Here is a 20,380-nt window from a genome sequence, read left to right as displayed (position 1 = left end):
GATGGATTAATTGATGTCTCACCCCCCCTAGCGCAGTACATTTTTACGGATCCATAAGAAGTCCCTCAGTCGTCAGACAAAACCCTCTGTTGTCAGTTGTCAAACAGTCAGTCTCTCTGGTTCATCAACTTCCATGCACTTCTGCCTCTCCTTTCCCAGATCACCACTATGGAGACTAACCTGAAGTCCATAGAGGAGGAGAACAAAGTTATTGAGCAGCAGAATGATTCCCTACTGCACGAACTAGCCAACCTCAGCCAGTCTCTCATCAACAGCTTAGCGAATATCCAGCTCCCACATATGGTAAGTACCATCACAACTTAGCCTACAACAGTTGCTGTCGGACAAGCACTGTATCAAGTCGAACTAAGATGCCATAGGAATCAAGAACGGGTTTATGGGGAAATGGGACGTGGGGTTAGGTAAAAAGGCTATGTTGTCAAAGATAATAGATGGCACACTTGAAAGCATGCCAATTTGACGTTCCATGATTGCAAGTGTTGAAACCCAGGGCCATTTGGAGTAAATTAGTCAACGTAACGTGAGTGAAAACAAGACATGGTCATATCATGGTAGTGGCTTATTCCACTCATTCTACCAAATTGGATATGTTTATTTCCATATTGATTGTTTGTTGATGCCATTTAAACAGAACACATCAAGAATTCGGAAAGAAAAATACATCTCTTACCCTGTTATGTGCTTGACAAATCATTGCAACATAAGGGCCGACTGCAATGACACAGTCGGGTTGTTTCATCTGCTGCTTTCTGTTTGTCACTTGTTTTCTCAGCAGTTCATATGCTTCTGTGCTACAACACTTCCTGTAACAGACTAATAATCTAATCTAATAACCCCCCCCCCCCCCCCCCACACACACACACACCCCTGCTTTTTTATATAAATAAATCATGGCTGCCTTGACGTGTCATGTGTCTGTATCCAATTACAGCTCTTGCGTATGAAAGAACAGGGCTGATTGGATATTGCTTGATTCAAAAGGCACCAAAGTTGCTTAGTAATGAATGAGATCTCTCCCTCTGAATATGGCTCCCTGTTGTCTGACCATTAATGTGAGGGGATCACGTTTTACTAGGGTTATAAAGCATTTTGCTAGCCTGGAACCATTTCTGTTTGTGTTATAGCCAACTGCTATAGTCATTGTTATGCCAAACGTCATGAAAATAACTATTAGCAAGAGAGCACAAAAATATCTGCGACCAGGCTAGAATTTTGCTCCCTTTTGTACAGCAGGCTAATAGAATTATATCTATCTCTATTCTCTTCACACCTCTTCCTGTAGAAACCGATGCCACAGAAAGAGGCCCCAGTTAAACATAGCTGCTGTTTACAGATGCCCCACAGAGTAAGAGACTCCTTTTCATAGTCTAATTATTATCCGTTTCTTCTGCACTATCATCTCCTCCCTTTAAGTCTTCCTCCTATACTCGTGAACACTCCATACATGTTGCTGCGTTATACTACGATTCAATGGTTTGATCATATTTAGAGAGACGTTTTGTGGCTTCTTAGAAGAATTTTGTTGCTGACAAGGAAGTGGCCGTGATGGAGTAACATCACGAGCCATATTTTCACAGTTATAACACAGTCACAGTCAAGGAAGCGAGTAGGTTCAGTCTGCTATTGCATATTCAATGTCTGTCTGTCTGTCTGTCTGTCTGTCTGTCTGTCTGTCTGTCTGTCTGTCTGTCTGTCTGTCTGTCTGTCTGTCTGCTCATGCTACTGTTACAGTGTGTGCACCTATCTGAGAAATGGCTCCCACAACTCCTACATCTCACTCGCTGCACACATTACATTAGTTTATTTATGTGATGTCAGTCATCATTTTGTCTCCATAAGATAAGCATCAACCATCATGCCTTCTATGAGTTGCTAAAATCAATCTACACTGACTTTGCATGTTTTGGAGCTGCATTAGGTCCACTGTAGTGTACGTAGGACTATGTAAATGGTTACATTTTATGAAATTGATGAAGTATTGTATACACTTAGTACAGCCCCCGTGCCCATACTGTCCTTACAATGTTTGCAGCTGTCAGTGTCCTTCCCTGTACAATTTCTCTTTCCCTTCCCTTCCCTTCTCTTTGAAAGAAAATGAATTGATCATCAATATGAAACCCGACTGAATCTGATTGCGTATGTACCATTTTCCTCATTGGAGTCTTTTTCCCCTCACAGGAGCCAATGAATGAACAAAACTTTGATAGTTATGTGAATACTTTGACAGATATGTACACCCATCAGGACCAATACCAGAGTCCAGAGAACAAGGCCCTATTGGAGAACATCAAACAGGCGGTGCAAGGCATCCAAGTGTAGTAGCCTATCTACCCGCGAAAAAGGCACTGTCAGAGGCTAAATCAAATGATGTTAAAGCGACGAAAAAGGGTCAAAAGAGAGAATGGATCAGGATTTTTTTTGCTGCTGTAAATTACCATCATGTTTCTTTTATTACAATGTTATGCTCTGAGCTCCATGGTTATGATATTTTTGCCTTGCTTTAAAAATAGTTCCCGATGGCAAAAGTTTAAAAGAACATACACGTTTTGTACATTTTCATATGACCTAATATAACGCGATGTACTGTTTATAGCTGCTAATGTATGCACATTTTTGTGTATATGTATTTATTAATTGTAAGCTTGTTTCATTCATTATTTGAACGCTTATTGAGAAAAAGGACTAAACTGAGTCCCATGGGTCGGGAGCCAGATGAGGGCAATGTGAGGAGCAATCATTTTTAGATAAGCGTTTCTTTTTGTGATTTAATAGAATACAACAACAAAAAAAGACCTTTGGTGTGAAGATTGTTTAATGGATGTAAATGTATCGATTTTTGTAACAATGTTTGAAAAAACTCTTTGTCTTCAGTGGTCTGTGTGGAGACTAATAATAATGTCTATGTTTAAATAAAGTACGAGAAGAAACTATGTATAAATATGACAAATTTCAAACATCATGAGACGGAAACTAAGTGGTGCAACTCCCATCATCTGGAATGGACTGTACTTCATTAAGTTAGAAATAAATAAAAAAAGTCTTAGTAATATGTGCTGTTAAACTATTTCCATTTCAAACACAGAGCGGGAGGACCAATGGCTATGGGAAATGTAGGAGACAATCTAGCGTTACTCATTTATTTTAATCGTAAATCTTATCGAATAGCTAGTAGGTACAACTTATCAGCAATATTGGTATAACAATGATTAAATCACTTGTTTAGATATGGGATGCAATCTATATAGAACAAAAGTTTGGGTATATGCAATTTCTTATAAATAAAATTAGCTGAGCTGATAAATCTTTTTACTAAATGTAAATGTATTAAGTTTTGTATAAATCTTTTAATACAATCATGTTTTCGGGATTCATCATGCGGCGATCAGTTCCAAAATGAAAGATGGATGAGTTTATGAGTTTTGTTCTCTCATGTTCGATTTTGCACAGGAACACCTTGGTTTTGATGTTTTTATTGACACTTAAAGAGGTACTTGAAGGGTCAAATTGATGGTTCAGAAGTTTTCTAGAAAAGTTATCTTTATAAAGGCTGATTGATGCGCTGGACTTACAGGGTCAATGTCCCCCATTTATCATAGTATATTATTGCACTGTCTTTGCGATCATGCATAGTATGTGTCTGAGCCACACAACATGACACGAGATAAAGATTGCTTTTTGATTCTGTCCTAAAAAAATGAATCTATTGGTAAAAACTTTATTGATATATATTATAACAGCAAAGAATAACGGAAGTGATACTGCTAATAGTGGTCCACGATTTACTAGCGTTTCTATGATTGATGACAATTTCATGAGGAAATTGCTATCCCTTTCTATGAGACACCCTCAATAAATGTTTTCATAGTACTTAAAAACACCATTATAATGCAATGTGAGTGTCAATGTCAGCCCCCTATAATGCCACAATCTTTTAATCATCAGCCAACTGCAACAAATCTACCCTTACATAGTATTTAATAATGAATCATTACATTTCCTTTACAAATTGGCATAACCATGTGACATGCACTTGCTGAAGATGACTCTAATAATGGATTATATGTGTGTTCTTAATACAGTTTATTGTGCATGCACATCATGGGGAGTATGTCCCAATTATATCAATAAATAGATATCATTATTTTAATTTAAACGACTGTATATGGCAACAGTATCTAAGATGCACTGTCCTTGGAAGTAGCCTACAGTGAAGCCTAGGACTTCATTTAGAAAGGCGGTCCAATTCTGATATTTTTTCCAAGTAATTGATCTTTTGACCAATCACATAGATCTTTTCACACCAGATCTTTTCGGAACTGATCTGATTGGTCAAACGACAAATTAGTGAAAGAAATATCATAATTGGGCTACCTGTCTAAATGCAGCCGCGAGACTTAGAGCTGAGTGAGTCAAGTTCAATTCAGATATCTCTTCTTGGTAGTCAACATGAGGGTGCTATGGGCTTAGCTAGTCATTGACCTGATCTCACACTTCAAAGCATCTATTTGGACCTCCTACTAGACTTGAGGTCCACATTCCATTTGACTCCACATGCCTGTGTCTAAAGCTTTGTGTCTGCAGCTTTTTGCCAATAAAGTAATGCTATAGATAGATCGACAGCTTGTACTATTTTCTTCAGTCAATTATTCTTACTGATACAAAGGAAATGGGAATTTTAAGCACAAATGTCCTACTCACCAACAGTCAGTACATATTGTAATAACAAATGTAAAAAGGTTATCTGTGATTATTTACATAGAGAACACTAACATGTCACATGCTAGAGTGCAGAAGAATTTTCATATGAATATTTGTGAATTCATCTATTGATTAAACTGCTACAATTACGATTTATTTTGAGTAATGCTTTGATGAAAGGATTTTATACAACATTCATTTCCTTCTATCCTTTCCCCTATCCTCTCTCCCTCTTGCAAACTTTCCAACTTAATTTTGGTACCACATGGCATGATTTTTGTGGCTCTTTAATTTTGTATGTTTAAGATCACAAGTTGCTGTGATATTTCATTTGAAATTGTGAAGTTTGTACGATTTTTATCACGCTGGTGTTGACATCTCTTACTCTGAATAAAACGTGTGTTACAACACTAACTTGTATTGTTTCCTCAAATGACTGCCTCACATATGAATGAAAATAGGAGAAGAGAAATAATCCAAGAACACACTTAGCTGCAGAGTCACTGAAATGACTTTAACAGAGCCAGCAAGCATCTGTAGTCTATCCTCCTGTCCTGAATGACAACAGAAGAGGAACTATGTTATTGTGAAGTACAACTACTGTGAGAGAAAACAACTATGGACAAACAAATCATAAACCACCCACAAAAAAGAAAAGGGATTCACCCAATTTACAAAATACGATATAATACAAATATACACAACCACAAATGATAAGAGACATGAGTCAAAAATGGCTCATGACACATGAGGCGGATCAGCAAATCAAAAGCAACTTTGATCAAAATATCTGATATGTTTAACATGTCTGATATCTCTCTATATATTACTTCGATTTTGATACAGAACTTGCATTATTTGAGCCTAATCCACCAATTGATACAGCACCAACCTATTTTGGCATCACTCCCTCCGTGTTGAACTAAAGAGGGGCAAGATTGCGTGTGCCACGATGCTGGCGAATGGTGCAAATCGTGCGCGCTGGCTTGCTGTTTAATTTTTTTCCTGGAATCTGCGTTGCTGAATTAGCAAATAGCTAGCTGCCAGTGTTTGTTTTGGTTGTCCTGGTTGCCGATTAGCTAAAAGAAAGATGTCTGCCACGGAGGACGACACTGAGTTGCGGGATCTTTTGATCCAAAACCTAGAAAACAGTGGGGTCTTGAACAAACTAAAGGCACGTAACTACTGATACTGTATGTCGAAGGACTGTTCAAAGACTGAGGATTTTGTTGTTGCAGCTTGTAGCTAGCTAGCTAACGTTAGCTAGCTACAGTACTGTAACTAGCTGGACCCTGGAAAGTCACCGAGTTATCATCATGCGATCTAGTGTCGTGGGATAGCTAGCTAGCTAGCTAGCTTCTAACATTGGATAACCAACAGCTAACGTTAGCTAGATAGCGAACTATTTTACAAGCAGTACATTTTTTTAGGTACTTAGCAAGTACTGTTACATAGCTAACGTTAGCTAGGTAGTTCAGGCCAGTTTGAGGCCCTCTTGCTTGGCTAACACCTTTTTTTGCTCGTACTTCTCTTATTCTGTAGGCAGAAATGCGCGCCGCTGTCTTTCTGGCTATGGATGAACAGGATAAAGTGGAGGTAAGACGATAGCTGACTTATGTGCATTGTCAATGAATCCTTATAGTGTAAGGTTAGGCTTATTGCTTCTCTTATTAATGACGTTACATTTTTGGGGGGATGTCAGTGTAGCTATGATTTACATCTGCATAACCTCTGCTACCACCCATTATCCTTCCCCCAGAATAAAACTCCACTTGTCAATGAAAACCTGAAGAAATGTCTTGATACAAAGGATGGTAAGGGTTGTGCTATCCACCGTGATGGTCTGAACAATCGTCTGCTAATCCCATATTAATCAACATGCATTACAATGACTCATTCTTTCCATGATGAGGCTGATCATATCCTTCCTTCCCTTTTTAACAGGACGCCTGGTGGCCAGCCTCATCATAGACTTTCTACAGGTCTTTCACCTGGACTTCACGCTTGCTGTATTCCAGCCAGAGATAAACTCAGTGAGTGTTTTACTCCCAGCGGATAGGGCTGGCCCGGCATGTTGGTCAAATAACTTGGAATTGTCCGTGCTACATTCACCATTAGGGCATGCAATTTATTGCGCGCGTGTCTCCTGTCCTCAGCTAAATGGCCTAGACAGCCGTGAGCAGGTCTCTTGTGAGCTGGATATCACCGAGACTGATATGAACAGGAACACTCCTCTCCTGCTGGAGCTCGTCAAGAGGGGCAGACACAAGGAGAAGGCCTCCATCTTCTCAGAGGTAAAGAAAGACACACCACTGCACAGGGCTTGCCATTTTACATACATAGGTTTAGTCATTCACTACATTAGTGTATTCCCTTAAGCAGAAGTCTTCCCGATTTGATTATGCTCTTGAATGGCTGTCCTTCCTTTTTAAAATGTATTTTCTTCTGAACGGAGTGTCCCACTTGTGATTTATAATGGACTGCTTTCTTGCTCTACTGATTTCCCTGCTCTGGCCTGCTGTTATCTGATGTAAGGGGGACAAAGCCACAAACATCCCCAAGGTAGTAATTCTTATTATCTTCATTGCCTTCCTTCTCACTCACTAGGGTACATTTACGTCTACATACAATGTTATGAATGAGCACCAACTGTTTCATAATGAGGTATTATACATAGCCTACAAAACATGAGCACACTGAGATGTAATCCTTCATACAACAACATTTTAAGTATTCTGTCAATGGACCTGAGCTGCCAGAGCGAAAATAAACTGTATCACTCATAGTTGTCATTTTGCCGTGACGACCTAATTTATAATATTATCTGGATCAACAGAAGGCAGCTTGCCATTAGTGTAAATGTACCCAGACGATTGAGAGAGAGAGAGCGAAAATGGTTTTCCTGTTGTTCAGCGAGATTCTGACATAACAAGTTTGTCCCACTTTCATAGTCATGTTTCATGCTCTGCTCAGATCAGCAGAATGAGCTCACGTAGCTATCCTATTCGCCCGTTCATACAGAGAACTGCGGGCCACGAAGGTGCACATGAAGAACTAGCATGTAACATCTCAAACCATCAAGCTCACAATTTCATGTTTGTTTTTGATCACCTGTATTGATCCCAAGAGGATGCAACTTCAAATGTAGAGATTTCTCCGTCTGATATCAATGCTCTTCCGTTTTCTCTTTTTTTAGGAACTATCCCCCAGGCAAATAGCAGACGCCCGGAAGAAGTTTGATGTTTATGACAAGGTGATCATTTTTTGTTGTTGTAGAATAAGTTCTCCATTGCCATTGATTACCTTGTGGAGGTGTTTAAATGTCCAAGATTCTTGCAAGATCCTGCCTTTTACTCTGTTTAAACTTTCTGTTTCACAGGCCAGAACTGGCGGGATACTCAAAGAGGATTTGAAAGTTGTGTTTGGAGATGTTTTTCCCAACTTCAACAAGTATGTTTGGGCCGTGTCATTCAAGCAAAATGACAAAGAACTGGGGGCTCGTTCCCTGGACACAGGAAAGCCCACTCCCGAACTAAAAAGCATGCATTTCCATTGAAAGTGCTTTGTCATTCAGGAATAGACTTAATCTGTGTCTGGGGAAACCTGCCCCGACTGCAACGCTGACACGACAATGCTATTTGTGACGTGAATCTACAGCTCATCCAGTTTCCTTAACAAGTAGTCTGTGTGTCCAATAACAGGAACATGCTGGAGAAGTTTGTCACTGATGAACATAGAGTTGGAGACAAGGCCTCTGGTAAATGTAAGTGTTCTGTAGACTGAAATGAAGTGACATTCTTAATTGAATGTATTTAATTGAACCCTTATTTAACTAGGCAAGTCAGTTTAAGAACAAATTTAATATTTACAATGACGGCCTAACAAAAGGAACTCCCGCGGGGACGGGGGCTTGGATTAAAAATATAGGACAAAAACACACATCATGACAAGAGAGACACTACATAAAGAGAGACCTAAGACGACGACATAGCACGGCAGCAACACGTGACGACAACATGGCAGCAGCACAAAACAGGGTACGAAACATTAATGGGCACAGACAACAGCACAAAGGGCAAGAAGGTAGAGATAACAATACATCATGTGAATCAGCCACAACCATCCATAAGAGTGTCCATGAATGAAGAGATGGAGATTTAAACTGTCCCGTTTGATAGTCTTTTGCAGCTCGTTCCAGTCGCTAGCTGCAGCGAACTGAAAAGTGCGGCTGCTATAGTTACAAGCATGGCAACACAAAAGCCGTGGAAAATGTTGTCATTTGCTCTAATGCTTTGCCTCACCTCTGTCTCCGTAGCTATAGACTTCCAGGAGTTTCTGGGCTTGTACAAGCGCTTCTTCAGTCAGTGTCGAAGTGTGGTAAGACACCTTTACTGTCTTGGAAGTTCCTTTTTAGATTGTGTCATAGATTGAACTTTGCATGAACCGTTTCTTAGGATGAAACACAATGTTAAATGTGTCCTTCCCCTTCCAGGTCACCCATGACACCTGTGATGTGATTCACAATCCCAGTCAATTTATTGAGGAGAAGAAAAGCACTTCACCGCCTAGTAAGGTACATTGGCACTATTCAAACTATGGTGCAGTGTATGTTGTAGTGCCCTATATAAAATGGCTGTTGTGTGGTTTCTCGTAGGATCACTTTTTTTTTCTTACTTTGTTCAACGTTAATATTTGTATTCCTTTTAATACCTGTTTGTGTGAACTGTTATGTCCATAACAGCTTTCTTGTGAATCAATTCATTTCTATGGAACTTGACTTAAAATAACAGAAGAAATCACAACTAAGAGGCCTAGCGTTGTATTTGCAGGATGTGAGCATAGGGTATACATGACATGGATATTTTTTAAGAGAATGTTGATTGTTAAAACAAAGCCTCTGTTTTTCCGCTTTCTTTTCGGAAAGGACGAAGAGGTCAGTAGACTAAACTGTAAAAAGATTCTCCCTAAATGTAGCCACCTTTAGGGCCTACCCGGCATCCATCATGTTAGTGAGGCAGTGAGTGTGTGAGAAGGCTGATAGCTGTGTTCTCATGCACAGATCCCCAGGTTTAAAGGACATAGGCACAGTGCACAGGCGGAGAAGGCTGACACCAAGGTAAACCGCAAGGCTGGAAAAGGGGTTGTGCTCATTAGCCACCACAACGTAAGAAAAATCTACTGAAACGGAGAGGGACTTGCTGGACTGATATGGAACACTCGTTTTCATTTGGTTTGCTGTAATGAACACAACCCAGGTGTACAAGTACCCATGTGCACACACCGGTTGAATGCACGTTGTTTGCACGTCATTTCAAGGAAAGGACGTGGAACCAACGTGGGAATAGACTTTAAATTGACGTCTGCCCAGTGGGTAGGCTCATACCAACTCATCCAGGGGAAGTTCTGATTTCAAAGGCATGTCTGTACCATAGTCTTCTGTTAACCCATGGTTTACTTGGTATGGTGTCACCATTAGCGCAGGGAAGATAGGTTGGCCGTATCTCAGCGCAGCCTCTCAAATGTGCTCTTATCACCAGACTGATTCTCATGAATGATGAGTGTTTTCCACTTTTGATTGAAAATCTGACTGTGCATGTGTTTTACTAATTGCTCAACTTCACAGTCTTAATGGTTCATAGAGTAGGTACGACTAACGTAGCTAAGCCATTAGCCAAACCTCTAACAAGACCTTTACTTGTGCCGGATAGTTCTCAAAATATCTTTCCTATAGCTAATATTTCAGTGCCACTACTAACTCTCCCTGTCGCTTCAATCCTCTAACCATTTGCAACTAAATGCTAGCTGCACCCGCTCAAATACACAGAAGCGGCTTTAAAAGTGTGTTTTTGTTATTTGTGTTGTCTTGTTCCTACATGTACCCCACAGGGCGTGGAGGTCAGTCACAGCCACAGTGACACCAGCCTGCGCTTTGGCTCTCTAAAGGGCAAAGGGCCGGGTCACGTGCCGCCAAGGCACAGCGGGGTGTCCGGGGACAACGACAACGGCCCCACGGCGAGCCTGAAGAAGGGGCTGGACCTGGAGGTGGAAGAGGACCTAGACGAGGACGACTCATTCTTTGACGACCCTCTGCCTAAACCACAGAAAACCTACGGCTGGTGAGGACGGGGATTGATTGTCATACGCGCGATTGAACATGTGTGCTGCTCCATGATCCATCACATAAGTCATGCGTAATAGCGATAAATGTAAAACATGGATGCTGTTAATATTAGCATAGAAATTGATCATGGCTTATGGTGCAACAGAATATCTTAAGAATCTTAAAATACAGGGGCGTTAATCAACTCTGATGGGCTGGGAGATGTGTGGAGAAAGTCTACAGTACATATTTATGATTGTTAGGTTCTGAACAAAGTTTGTGGTAGGGCGACACTAGAGTGTGCTAATGGGCCACAGGAGATTGCAGAAGACTAATGTGTAACACAGGAAGGGGGTTTTAGACTATCTCTCGCCGTAAATACCACTGTTCCCGACAACACTTGTTACCGAGGTTACTCCGTTGTCCACCTAATTTCACATAATCGGTCACGGTTCCCCGCCCCAATAGGGCATGAATCAACTGCTCTCATTATTGCTACTGCTAATGCACATGGATCACTTTCAAACATCACTTTTCCAACTATGGAGATGGCCTGCCTCCCAGAACTTACAGGCAACTTTCTATCACCATACACGTTACCACTAACTGACAATGTTGCATCTCTGATATCCCCAGATACCTCCTATTCTCCACCAGGCACACTTCCTGCCTTAGTCCTTCTACATGGACTACCTCTCTGTAACCCACCATGCTAGCATATAGATGTGATAACTTCTCCATATAGTAACACACAGGTCTTAAACCCAGCTGAGGGATTTGCACCCCCACTCAGAACCTACCCTACCTACCCGCCACCTAGGGATCTTGCATGGGTCACATCCCCACTAGGGACCTATCCTACTACGGGACCTACCCTTACCCCTATTGCACATAGATCTATGGCCTCACTGCCACCGCAGCTGGGGCTTTAACCCCACTGGGACCCCCCCCCCCCCTCATGAAATGGGTTTCTAAGCCTAATAATCGGCTGGAGTGGTGTAAAGCTCGCTGCCATTGGACTCTGGAGCAGTAGAAACTCATTATCTGGAGTGATCACGCTTCAACATCTGGTAGTCCCAACTGATTCATCTGGGTTTTGCGGATGCCAGGAGAACGCTACCTGCCCCGATGCATAGTGCTAACTGTAAAGTTTGGTGGACGAGCAATCATTTTACGGACACGTTATTTACTTTTGTTATCTTGAAGGGAAATCTTAACGCTACAGCAGAGTTGTAGTACTCGAGTCCGGTCTCGAGATCACATATTAAGTGTATTGGTCATGTCTCTGGTGTCGGATACATTTGTACTGGGTCTTGACTCGGTCTCAGACAGTTGAGGACTCGTAATTTCTTCCCGAGACCAGCGGAGTAAAAAACTCCTAATTATCAGCTTCCATTCAGTCAGCTCATAAAACTGCTTCGCCAGGACACATATATCCACTCCTTTCTTGAAACATTCATACAGTATCTTAACAGCATTTATATCTACTATAGACATGTTAGTACAGTGGTGAACCTATAGGTCTTCAGTGTGTGACAGGTTAGTACAGTAGTGAACCTATAGGTCTTCAGTGTGTGACAGGTTAGTACAGTGGTGAACCTATAGGTCTTCAGTGTGTGACAGGTTAGTACAGTGGTGAACCTATAGGTCTTCAGTGTGTAACAGGTTAGTACAGTGGTGAACCTATAGGTCTTCAGTGTGACAGGTTAGTACAGTGGTGAACCTATAGATCTTCAGTGTGTGACAGGTTAGTACAGTGGTGAACCTATAGGTCTTCAGGGGGACAGGTTAGTACAGTGGTGAACCTATAGGTCTTCAGGGTGACAGGTTAGTACAGTGGTGAACTTATAGGTTTTCAGTGTGTGACAGGTTAGTACAGTGGTGAACCTATAGGTCTTCAGGGTGACAGGTTAGTACAGTGGTGAACCTATAGGTCTTCAGTGTGTGACAGGTTAGTACAGTGGTGAACCTATAGGTCTTCAGTGGTGAACCTATAGGTCTTCAGTGTGACAGGTTAGTACAGTGGTGAACCTATAGGTCTTCAGTGTGTGACAGGTTAGAACAGTGGTGAACCTATAGGTCTTCAGTGGTGAACCTATAGGTCTTCAGTGTGTGACAGGTTAGTACAGTGGTGAACCTATAGGTCTTCAGTGTGTGACAGGTTAGTACAGTGGTGAACCTATAGGTCTTCAGTGTGACAGGTTAGTACAGTGGTGAACCTATAGGTCTTCAGTGTGTGACAGGTTAGAACAGTGGTGAACCTATAGGTCTTCAGTGTGTGACAGGTTAGAACAGTGGTGAACCTATAGGTCTTCAGTGTGTGACAGGTTAGTACAGTGGTGAACCTATAGGTCTTCAGTGTGTGACAGGTTAGTATAGTGGTGAACCTATAGGTCTTCAGTGGTGAACCTATAGGTCTTCAGTGTGTGACAGGTTAGTATAGTGGTGAACCTATAGGTCTTCAGTGTGTGACAGGTTAGTACAGTGGTGAACCTATAGGTCTTCAGTGTGTGACAGGTTAGTACAGTGGTGAACCTATAGGTCTTCAGTGGTGAACCTATAGGTCTTCAGTGTGTGACAGGTTAGAACAGTGGTGAACCTATAGGTCTTCAGTGGTGAACCTATAGGTCTTCAGTGTGTGACAGGTTAGTACAGTGGTGAACCTATAGGTCTTCAGTGTGACAGGTTAGTACAGTGGTGAACCTATAGGTCTTCAGTGTGTGACAGGTTAGTACAGTGGTGAACCTATAGGTCTTCAGTGGTGAACCTATAGGTCTTCAGTGTGTGACAGGTTAGAACAGTGGTGAACCTATAGGTCTTCAGTGGTGAACCTATAGGTCTTCAGTGTGTGACAGGTTAGTACAGTGGTGAACCTATAGGTCTTCAGTGTGACAGGTTAGTACAGTGGTGAACCTATAGGTCTTCAGTGTGTGACAGGTTAGAACAGTGGTGAACCTATAGGTTTTCAGTGTGTGACAGGTTAGTACAGTGGTGAACCTATAGGTCTTCAGTGTGACAGGTTAGTACAGTGGTGAACCTATAGGTCTTCAGGGTGACAGGTTAGTACAGTGGTGAACCTATAGGTCTTCAGTGTGTGACAGGTTAGTACAGTGGTGAACCTATAGGTCTTCAGTGGTGAACCTATAGGTCTTCAGTGTGTGACAGGTTAGTACAGTGGTGAACCTATAGATCTTCAGTGTGTGACAGGTTAGTACAGTGGTGAACCTATAGGTCTTCAGTGTGTGACAGGTTAGTACAGTGGTGAACCTATAGGTCTTCAGTGTGTGACAGGTTAGTACAGTGGTGAACCTATAGGTCTTCAGTGGTGAACCTATAGGTCTTCAGTGGTGAACCTATAGGTCTTCAGTGTGTGACAGGTTAGTATAGTGGTGAACCTATAGGTCTTCAGTGTGTGACAGGTTAGTACAGTGGTGAACCTATAGGTCTTCAGTGTGACAGGTTAGTACAGTGGTGAACCTATAGGTCTTCAGTATGTGACAGGTTAGTACAGTGGTGAACCTATAGGTCTTCAGTGTGTGACAGGTTAGAACAGTGGTGAACCTATAGGTCTTTAGTGGTGAACCTATAGGTCTTCAGTGGTGAACCTATAGGTCTTCAGTGGTGAACCTATAGGTCTTCAGTGTGTGACAGGTTGGTGATGCTGAAAGGACAGCAACCGTATTACCAGTCCACTCATGTAGGAGAGAGCACTTTTTGTAAAACACAAAGGTCCAGTGGTGTAGTAGCAGGTATATGCAGGTATTAGCCATACACCCACTTTTGTTTTCGAGGGCATTGCGTTTATTAACCTCTTAATCCCTACTGATGCATATCAAAGTAGTGTAGTGGAGGTATGTGACTTATCAATTATGTAGTACAATAGAGAAATCATGCACAAAGTAGCCTACACAATGGTGTAGGGCTTGGTCGGTAGGGATGTCCTTGTCTCATCGCGCACCAGCGACTCCTGTGGCGGGCTGGGCGCAGTGTGCGCTAACCAGGGTGGCCAGGTGCACGGTGTTTCCTCCGGCGCATTGGTGCGGCTGGCGGCTGGCTTCCGGGTTGGATGCGTTAAGAAGCAGTGCGGCTTGGTTGGGTTGTGTATCGGAGGACGCATGACTTTCAACCTTCGTCTCTCCCGAGCCCGTATGGGAGTTGTAGCGATGAGACAAGATAGTAGCTACTACAACAATTGGATACCACGAAATTGGGGAGAAAAAGGGGTAAAATTCAAAAAAATAAATAAATAAAGATTTGGACTTCTTCTGGTCTCGGACCCCTTGTCTCGGTTTTGACTCGGTCTCGCTCCCCCCCCCCCCCTCTGGTCTTGACACTGACTATATTTACTCTGGTCTTGACACTGACTATATTTACTCTGGTCTTGAATCGGTCTTGTCTTCGGTGCTCTCGAACACAACACTGCGCTACAATGACATTCTAGACTATTCTGTGCTTCCAGCTTTGTGGCAACAGTTTGGGGAAGGCCCTTTCCTGTTTCAGCATGACAATGGCCCTGTGCACAAAGCGAGGCCCATACAGAAATGGCTTGTCGGGATCTGTGTGGAAGAACTTGACTGGCAAGCCGAGAGCTGTGACCTCAACTACATCGAACAGGCCTAATCGCCCAACAGCAGTGTGCGACCTCACTAATGCTCTTGTGGCTGAATGGAAGCAAGTCCCCACAGCAATGTTCCAACATATTGTTGAAAGCCTTTCCAGAAGAGTGTAAGCTGTTATAGCAGCAAAGGGAACCAACCCCATATTAATGGCCATGATTTTGGAATGAGATGTTCAAGCAGGTGTCCACATACTTTTGGTAATGTAGTGTACATTGTTCCCCTTTTCTCTCACAGTAACATTTCATGCACAACGTTCCTCTAATACAGTAGCAGCAGTAAATATATTTCAAGCTAGAACCCAACATTAGGAAGTATTGTGTGAAGAGAAGTGTGGCTCTGTCGCCGCTCTGCTCACTGTATGTTCTCTCGCTCTCTGTCATGCTGCGTATGGAAGTAGTAGCCTTCCCCTGGCTAAGAGTAATTCAGGGGCCAGTCTCTCTGAAAAGAGAAACGGTCAGAAAGAGTAAGTATGTCCTCACTGTAAACCCAATGAGTTAGGCTACAGTGACTCATAATAGTTTGAAATACAGGGCCCGTTTTCATTAGGGGACACCATAACAAAACATTTTGCAATGGAAAACCTAAACACGGGTTTCTTATTGGACAATTCCAGGTAGTTTGTTGGTGCCTAATGAACGCGAACCCTGTTTTATCTATAGCAGGTAATCGCAAATAGATTTCCTTGTTAGCTTAGTATTCTGTACTATTATTGAAAGTACCAAGGAGGTGTTTGTTAAGATGACTGAAGTGGCTTAGAAACATGGACCAGCGTGTGTGGGGGGCAGTGGGTAGTTTGGTTCCACATAGGAGCACTGTGCTGTCTGTCTCTGCTCTGCTGTCACTTGTCTCCCCCCCCCCCCCCCCCCCCCCCCCCTTGGGTTTCTCCTCTGCCTGCCCAGCTTTTTTTTCTATCCTGTTCCTTTCTTCTTTTCTGTTTATCTGTGTGTCCTTTCCTCCCTCCCCAAGCAGCTTCGTCCGCTCTCTGAGGGAGGAGGGCCTCTCAGGGCGCTCCTTTAACCCAATGAGGAGGGGCACTAGCCTCAATGAGTGAGTGTGCATGGTACTGGTGTATCACTCCTCCATTAGCGGAGGGATAAAGCCGTGACAAGTCTGACCATTTGCTTGCTGCCTCGAAACCAACAATTAACGTTTGTAACATTGGCATTGACCTCTAAATAATAACCGATACTAATATGGTGTTCATGGTCTTGTACTTTTCCACTTTTGTTTTTGCATGTGTGTGTGTGTTTTTTGTCATGTGTGTATTTCTGTGTGTGAGTGTACTTCCTTCACTATGCTCCTGTGTGTTTCCTGTCTCTCCTCTCCACTCTCTCTCTCTCTCTGTGCTCAGCCTGTCTGCTCTGGGTAGTGACACAGAGGGCGATGGGGACGAGCTCTTTTCTGACTATGATAATAAACGGAGCTGCTTGGAGCACAGGTGAGCTGCAGGCTTCTCTTTCACAGCAGGCATCTTCTCTCTCTCTCTCGTACCCCATCCCCTCTGTTCCCCCTCTCTTTCTCTCTGTGCTGTGCAGTGCCACCCTCCTTCTTAGTATCTCTTATATGACATGCCTGTCTCCTGCCTCAGTCAGTGGATGTGAGTTGAATGTGTTTTTGGCCTCCAGCCTTAGGCCTTGCTTCTTTTGTTTTTCCACCAGGAGAGCAGCAGATTCGGACCCGCCCCCCCAGAGGAGTGCTGCAGGTGGGGGGTTCCACTCAGGAGAAGCCCATCACAGAGACCTCTCATGCAGCAAGAACGGTGAGAGCAGTGGTGTGTGTGTGTGTGTGTGTGTGTGTGTGTGTGTGTGTGTGTGTGTGTGTGTGTGTGTGTGTGTGTGTGTGTGTGTGTGTGTGTGTATGAACTGTAGCAAGGGTTGCATAGACTAATTTGAACATGAGTATGTATATGTGAGTTGAGTACATGCTTTTATCTCCAGAATGATGCACTTTCTTAAGCACTAGTACCAGGGCCGTGCACAGAGCATTAGTGCGGCATGTGCTCCCCCCCCCCCACATTAACTTTATTGGTCCATGGCCTCCCACAGACAAAAAGCTGAAATGTGCTACTTTCATTCATCTGCTTGCCCTGCCCTTATAGTTAACCACACATTGAAGTGTTTAACCATTTTCTTTTCAGGACAACCAGGGCTACAAGTGAAACACAAAACAATTTGACATCAACAGTTGCATTCATGACAAATGTCAATAAACAAATAAGATCTAGCAAGCAAACACCTGATTTAAATAATAATAAGCATTTCTGTAAGTACAGAAATTGTTTGCTCAATGGGAAATTAATATCCAACTAGGCAGTGACCACTGTTTGGAGTTTATTACAGTATTATAGACAATATGTCCAGGGTTTTCCTATGATCTTCTATGTAGAAGAACCATTTACCTTCTAACGACTATTGTGTGAATTTTCATAGTGGGGTCATAAGTCTGTAGCTGAAACCGTTCAGGCTTTACAGACCTTTTTGTGAGAAGAACTGATAAATTAGCTAGTGAGCTAGGCTATGCTGTCAAAACCAGCTAACTACTCTTTACTTATTTCAATTTGTTCTGCCTCTGGCAAAGTCGAACTGCAGTTGTTGCACCAATCAAATGGGCACTTTTTTTCATAGGGCTCTATCAGTGCACGTGCCTGACTATTACACTGGATTCTTTGCTTCTTGAGTAAATCCCTCGAATGCTTTTTCTAGGTACTTCTTCTAACCCCAGAGACGAAGGGGTTAGAAGACTTGAAAATGATAAATTATAAAACCGGATCTTCCGTGCAGGGTATGATCTTAACCCAATTCCAGGTTGTATTTCTTTATATTATGCTGTTTTTGGTGGGTTACATATTTGAATTGTATTTATTTGATATACACCACGTGATCAAAAGTATGTGGACACCTCGTCGAAAATCTCATTCCAAAGTCATGGGCATTAATATGGAGTTGGTCTCCCTTTTGCTGCTGTAACAGCCTCCACTCTTCTAGGAAGACTTTCCAATAGATGTTGGAACATTAGTGAGGTCGGGCACTGATGTTGGGCTATTAGGCCTGGCTCGCTGTTGTCGTTCCAATTCATCCCAATGGTGTTCAGTGGGGTTGAGGTCAAGAGCAGGCCAGTCAAGTTCTTACACACCCATCTCGACAAACCATTTTCTGTGTAGACCTTGCTTTGTGCACTTCAGCATTGTCATGCTGAAACAGGAAACCTTCCACAAACTGTTGCCACAAAGTTGAAAGCACAGAATCGTGTAGAATGTCATTGTACGCTGTAGGGTTAAGATTTCCATTCACTGGAACTAAGGGGCCTAGCCCGACCATGGAAAAACTGCCCCAGACCATTATTCCTCCAACAAATTTTACAGTTGGCAATATTCATCGGGGCAGGTAGCGTTCTCCTGGCATCCGCCAAACCCAGATTCGTCCGTCGGACTGCCTGATGGTAAAGCGCGATTCATCACTCCAGAGACGCTTGGCATTGCGCATGGTGATCTTAGGCTTGTGTGCAGCTGCTCGGCCATGGAAATCCATTTTAATTAAGTTCCCGACTAACAGTTATTGCGCTGACATTGCTTCCAGAGGCAGTTTGGAACTTGGCGGTGAGTGTTGCAACCGAGTAGATGCGATTTTTACGCACTTCAGCACTTGGCGGTCCCGTTCTGTGAGCTTGTGTGGCCTACCGCTTCGCGGGAGGGCTGTTGTTTTTCCTAGACGTTTCCACTTCACAATAACAGCACTTACAGTTGACCATGGCAGAAATTTGATGAACTGACTTGCTGGAATCCTATGACGGTGCCATGTCAAAAGTAACTGAGCTCTCTACTGCCAATGTTTGTCTATGGAGATTGCATGGCTGTGTGCTGAATTCTATACACCTGTCAGCAACAGGTATGGCTGAAATGGCCAAATCCACTCATTTGAAGGGGTGTCCACATACTTTTGTATAAATAGAGCATCATCCTGATATACCCCTCTTTTGTTTTGCCAGATGACGACTACGGCGATGACTTTAACAGGTAATGTAGGGCGTTGTACTGTGTCGTCCCTAGATCTCACTAGCTATTTTTAGATGCTGCTCGTTCAGTTTCATGCCCTATCTGTGCCACGAGAGATATCAATCTAAATTGTTTCCCTTCTCTGCGCATTTCTTGTTTACCACCAGCAGCCATATATCAGATATCTCCAAGAGTGAGGTGAGCATCGGAGAAGAGATCGAGGAGGTTTCCATCGAGGGACCCGACAACAGCGATAAGGTGTGTGTGTGTGTGTGGGGATATCTAGTCAGTTGCACAGCTGAATGCATTAAACCAAAAATTTGTCTTCCACATTTAAGTCAATGTCTCTGAATCAGAGAGGCGCGGGGAGCTGCCTTAATTGACGTCCACATCATCGGTGCCTGTGTGTCATAGGAAGGGCAACAGGCAGTCAACCCTACATATGTGTAAAGCTAGTCAGCAGTGGGCCCTTGTAGTTATCACAGTTTTAGGTTGAGTTTTACATAAAGGCATATTCCAGTATAGGGTGGGGATAGGAATCAAAATGTAATTGACAGTTTATATTCTCTTTGAGCACATTCTATTCGCTAAATTTGACATGTACCCTATAATCATGCCGTACATAAATAGGTCTAATAAATATGAATTTTATGTTAGTAGGTGTCTTTGGTGGTATTTCTATATTACCTTCACACACTCACCCTTTCTTTTCTCTTCCTGTCTTCCCCCTCAATACTACCCCCAGTTTGATGAGATCACTCAGGACCTGAGCGTATCTCAGCTCAGCCAGAGTCAAGGAGCTGACTACATGGAGGAGGTGGCATGACAATCCCATCAGCCTTACACCACAAAGGCCATTTCTACTACGTTAGCTATTATTTATGTTATGTGTGCACATAATTTGTGTACATTTTGTGTTCATGGATCTAATAAAATTACCACTGTCACCAA

The 20,380-nt window shown here is 42.7% G+C and overlaps 2 protein-coding genes across 6 annotated transcripts in view; both read left to right on the top strand.

The window, feature by feature from the left end:
* Nucleotides 1-5,110, top strand: part of LOC139415307 (myelin transcription factor 1-like, a) — a 49,957-nt gene extending 44,847 nt beyond the window's left edge. For 3 of the 5 annotated variants that reach the window (XM_071163344.1, XM_071163341.1, XM_071163340.1), the window contains exons 21-23: nt 160-303; nt 1,304-1,366; nt 2,200-5,110. In XM_071163344.1, coding sequence (XP_071019445.1) covers nt 160-303; nt 1,304-1,366; nt 2,200-2,340 — 348 coding nt within the window. In that variant the 3' untranslated portion in view covers nt 2,341-5,110. The remainder of the gene's footprint in view (nt 1-159; nt 304-1,303; nt 1,367-2,199) is intronic. The other 2 variants (XM_071163345.1, XM_071163343.1) reach the window with 1 other exon arrangement.
* Nucleotides 5,111-5,786: 676 nt separating this feature from the next.
* LOC139415306 (centrosomal protein 43) lies at nt 5,787-20,380 on the top strand. Its single transcript, XM_071163339.1, is given in 22 exon segments — nt 5,787-5,897; nt 6,266-6,315; nt 6,479-6,533; nt 6,664-6,752; nt 6,876-7,013; nt 7,255-7,281; nt 7,916-7,972; nt 8,099-8,169; nt 8,421-8,482; nt 9,035-9,096; nt 9,212-9,292; nt 9,779-9,835; nt 10,606-10,835; nt 15,833-15,901; nt 16,408-16,485; nt 16,790-16,876; nt 17,097-17,197; nt 18,141-18,166; nt 18,168-18,219; nt 19,423-19,450; nt 19,600-19,687; nt 20,175-20,380. Coding segments are annotated over 22 exon segments (1,677 nt in total). The 5' UTR covers nt 5,787-5,809; the 3' UTR covers nt 20,256-20,380.

This window comes from Oncorhynchus clarkii, chromosome 8 (assembly GCF_045791955.1).
Source record: "Oncorhynchus clarkii lewisi isolate Uvic-CL-2024 chromosome 8, UVic_Ocla_1.0, whole genome shotgun sequence".
NCBI lineage: Eukaryota > Metazoa > Chordata > Actinopteri > Salmoniformes > Salmonidae > Oncorhynchus > Oncorhynchus clarkii.
This window is presented reverse-complemented; position numbering and strand designations above follow the sequence as displayed.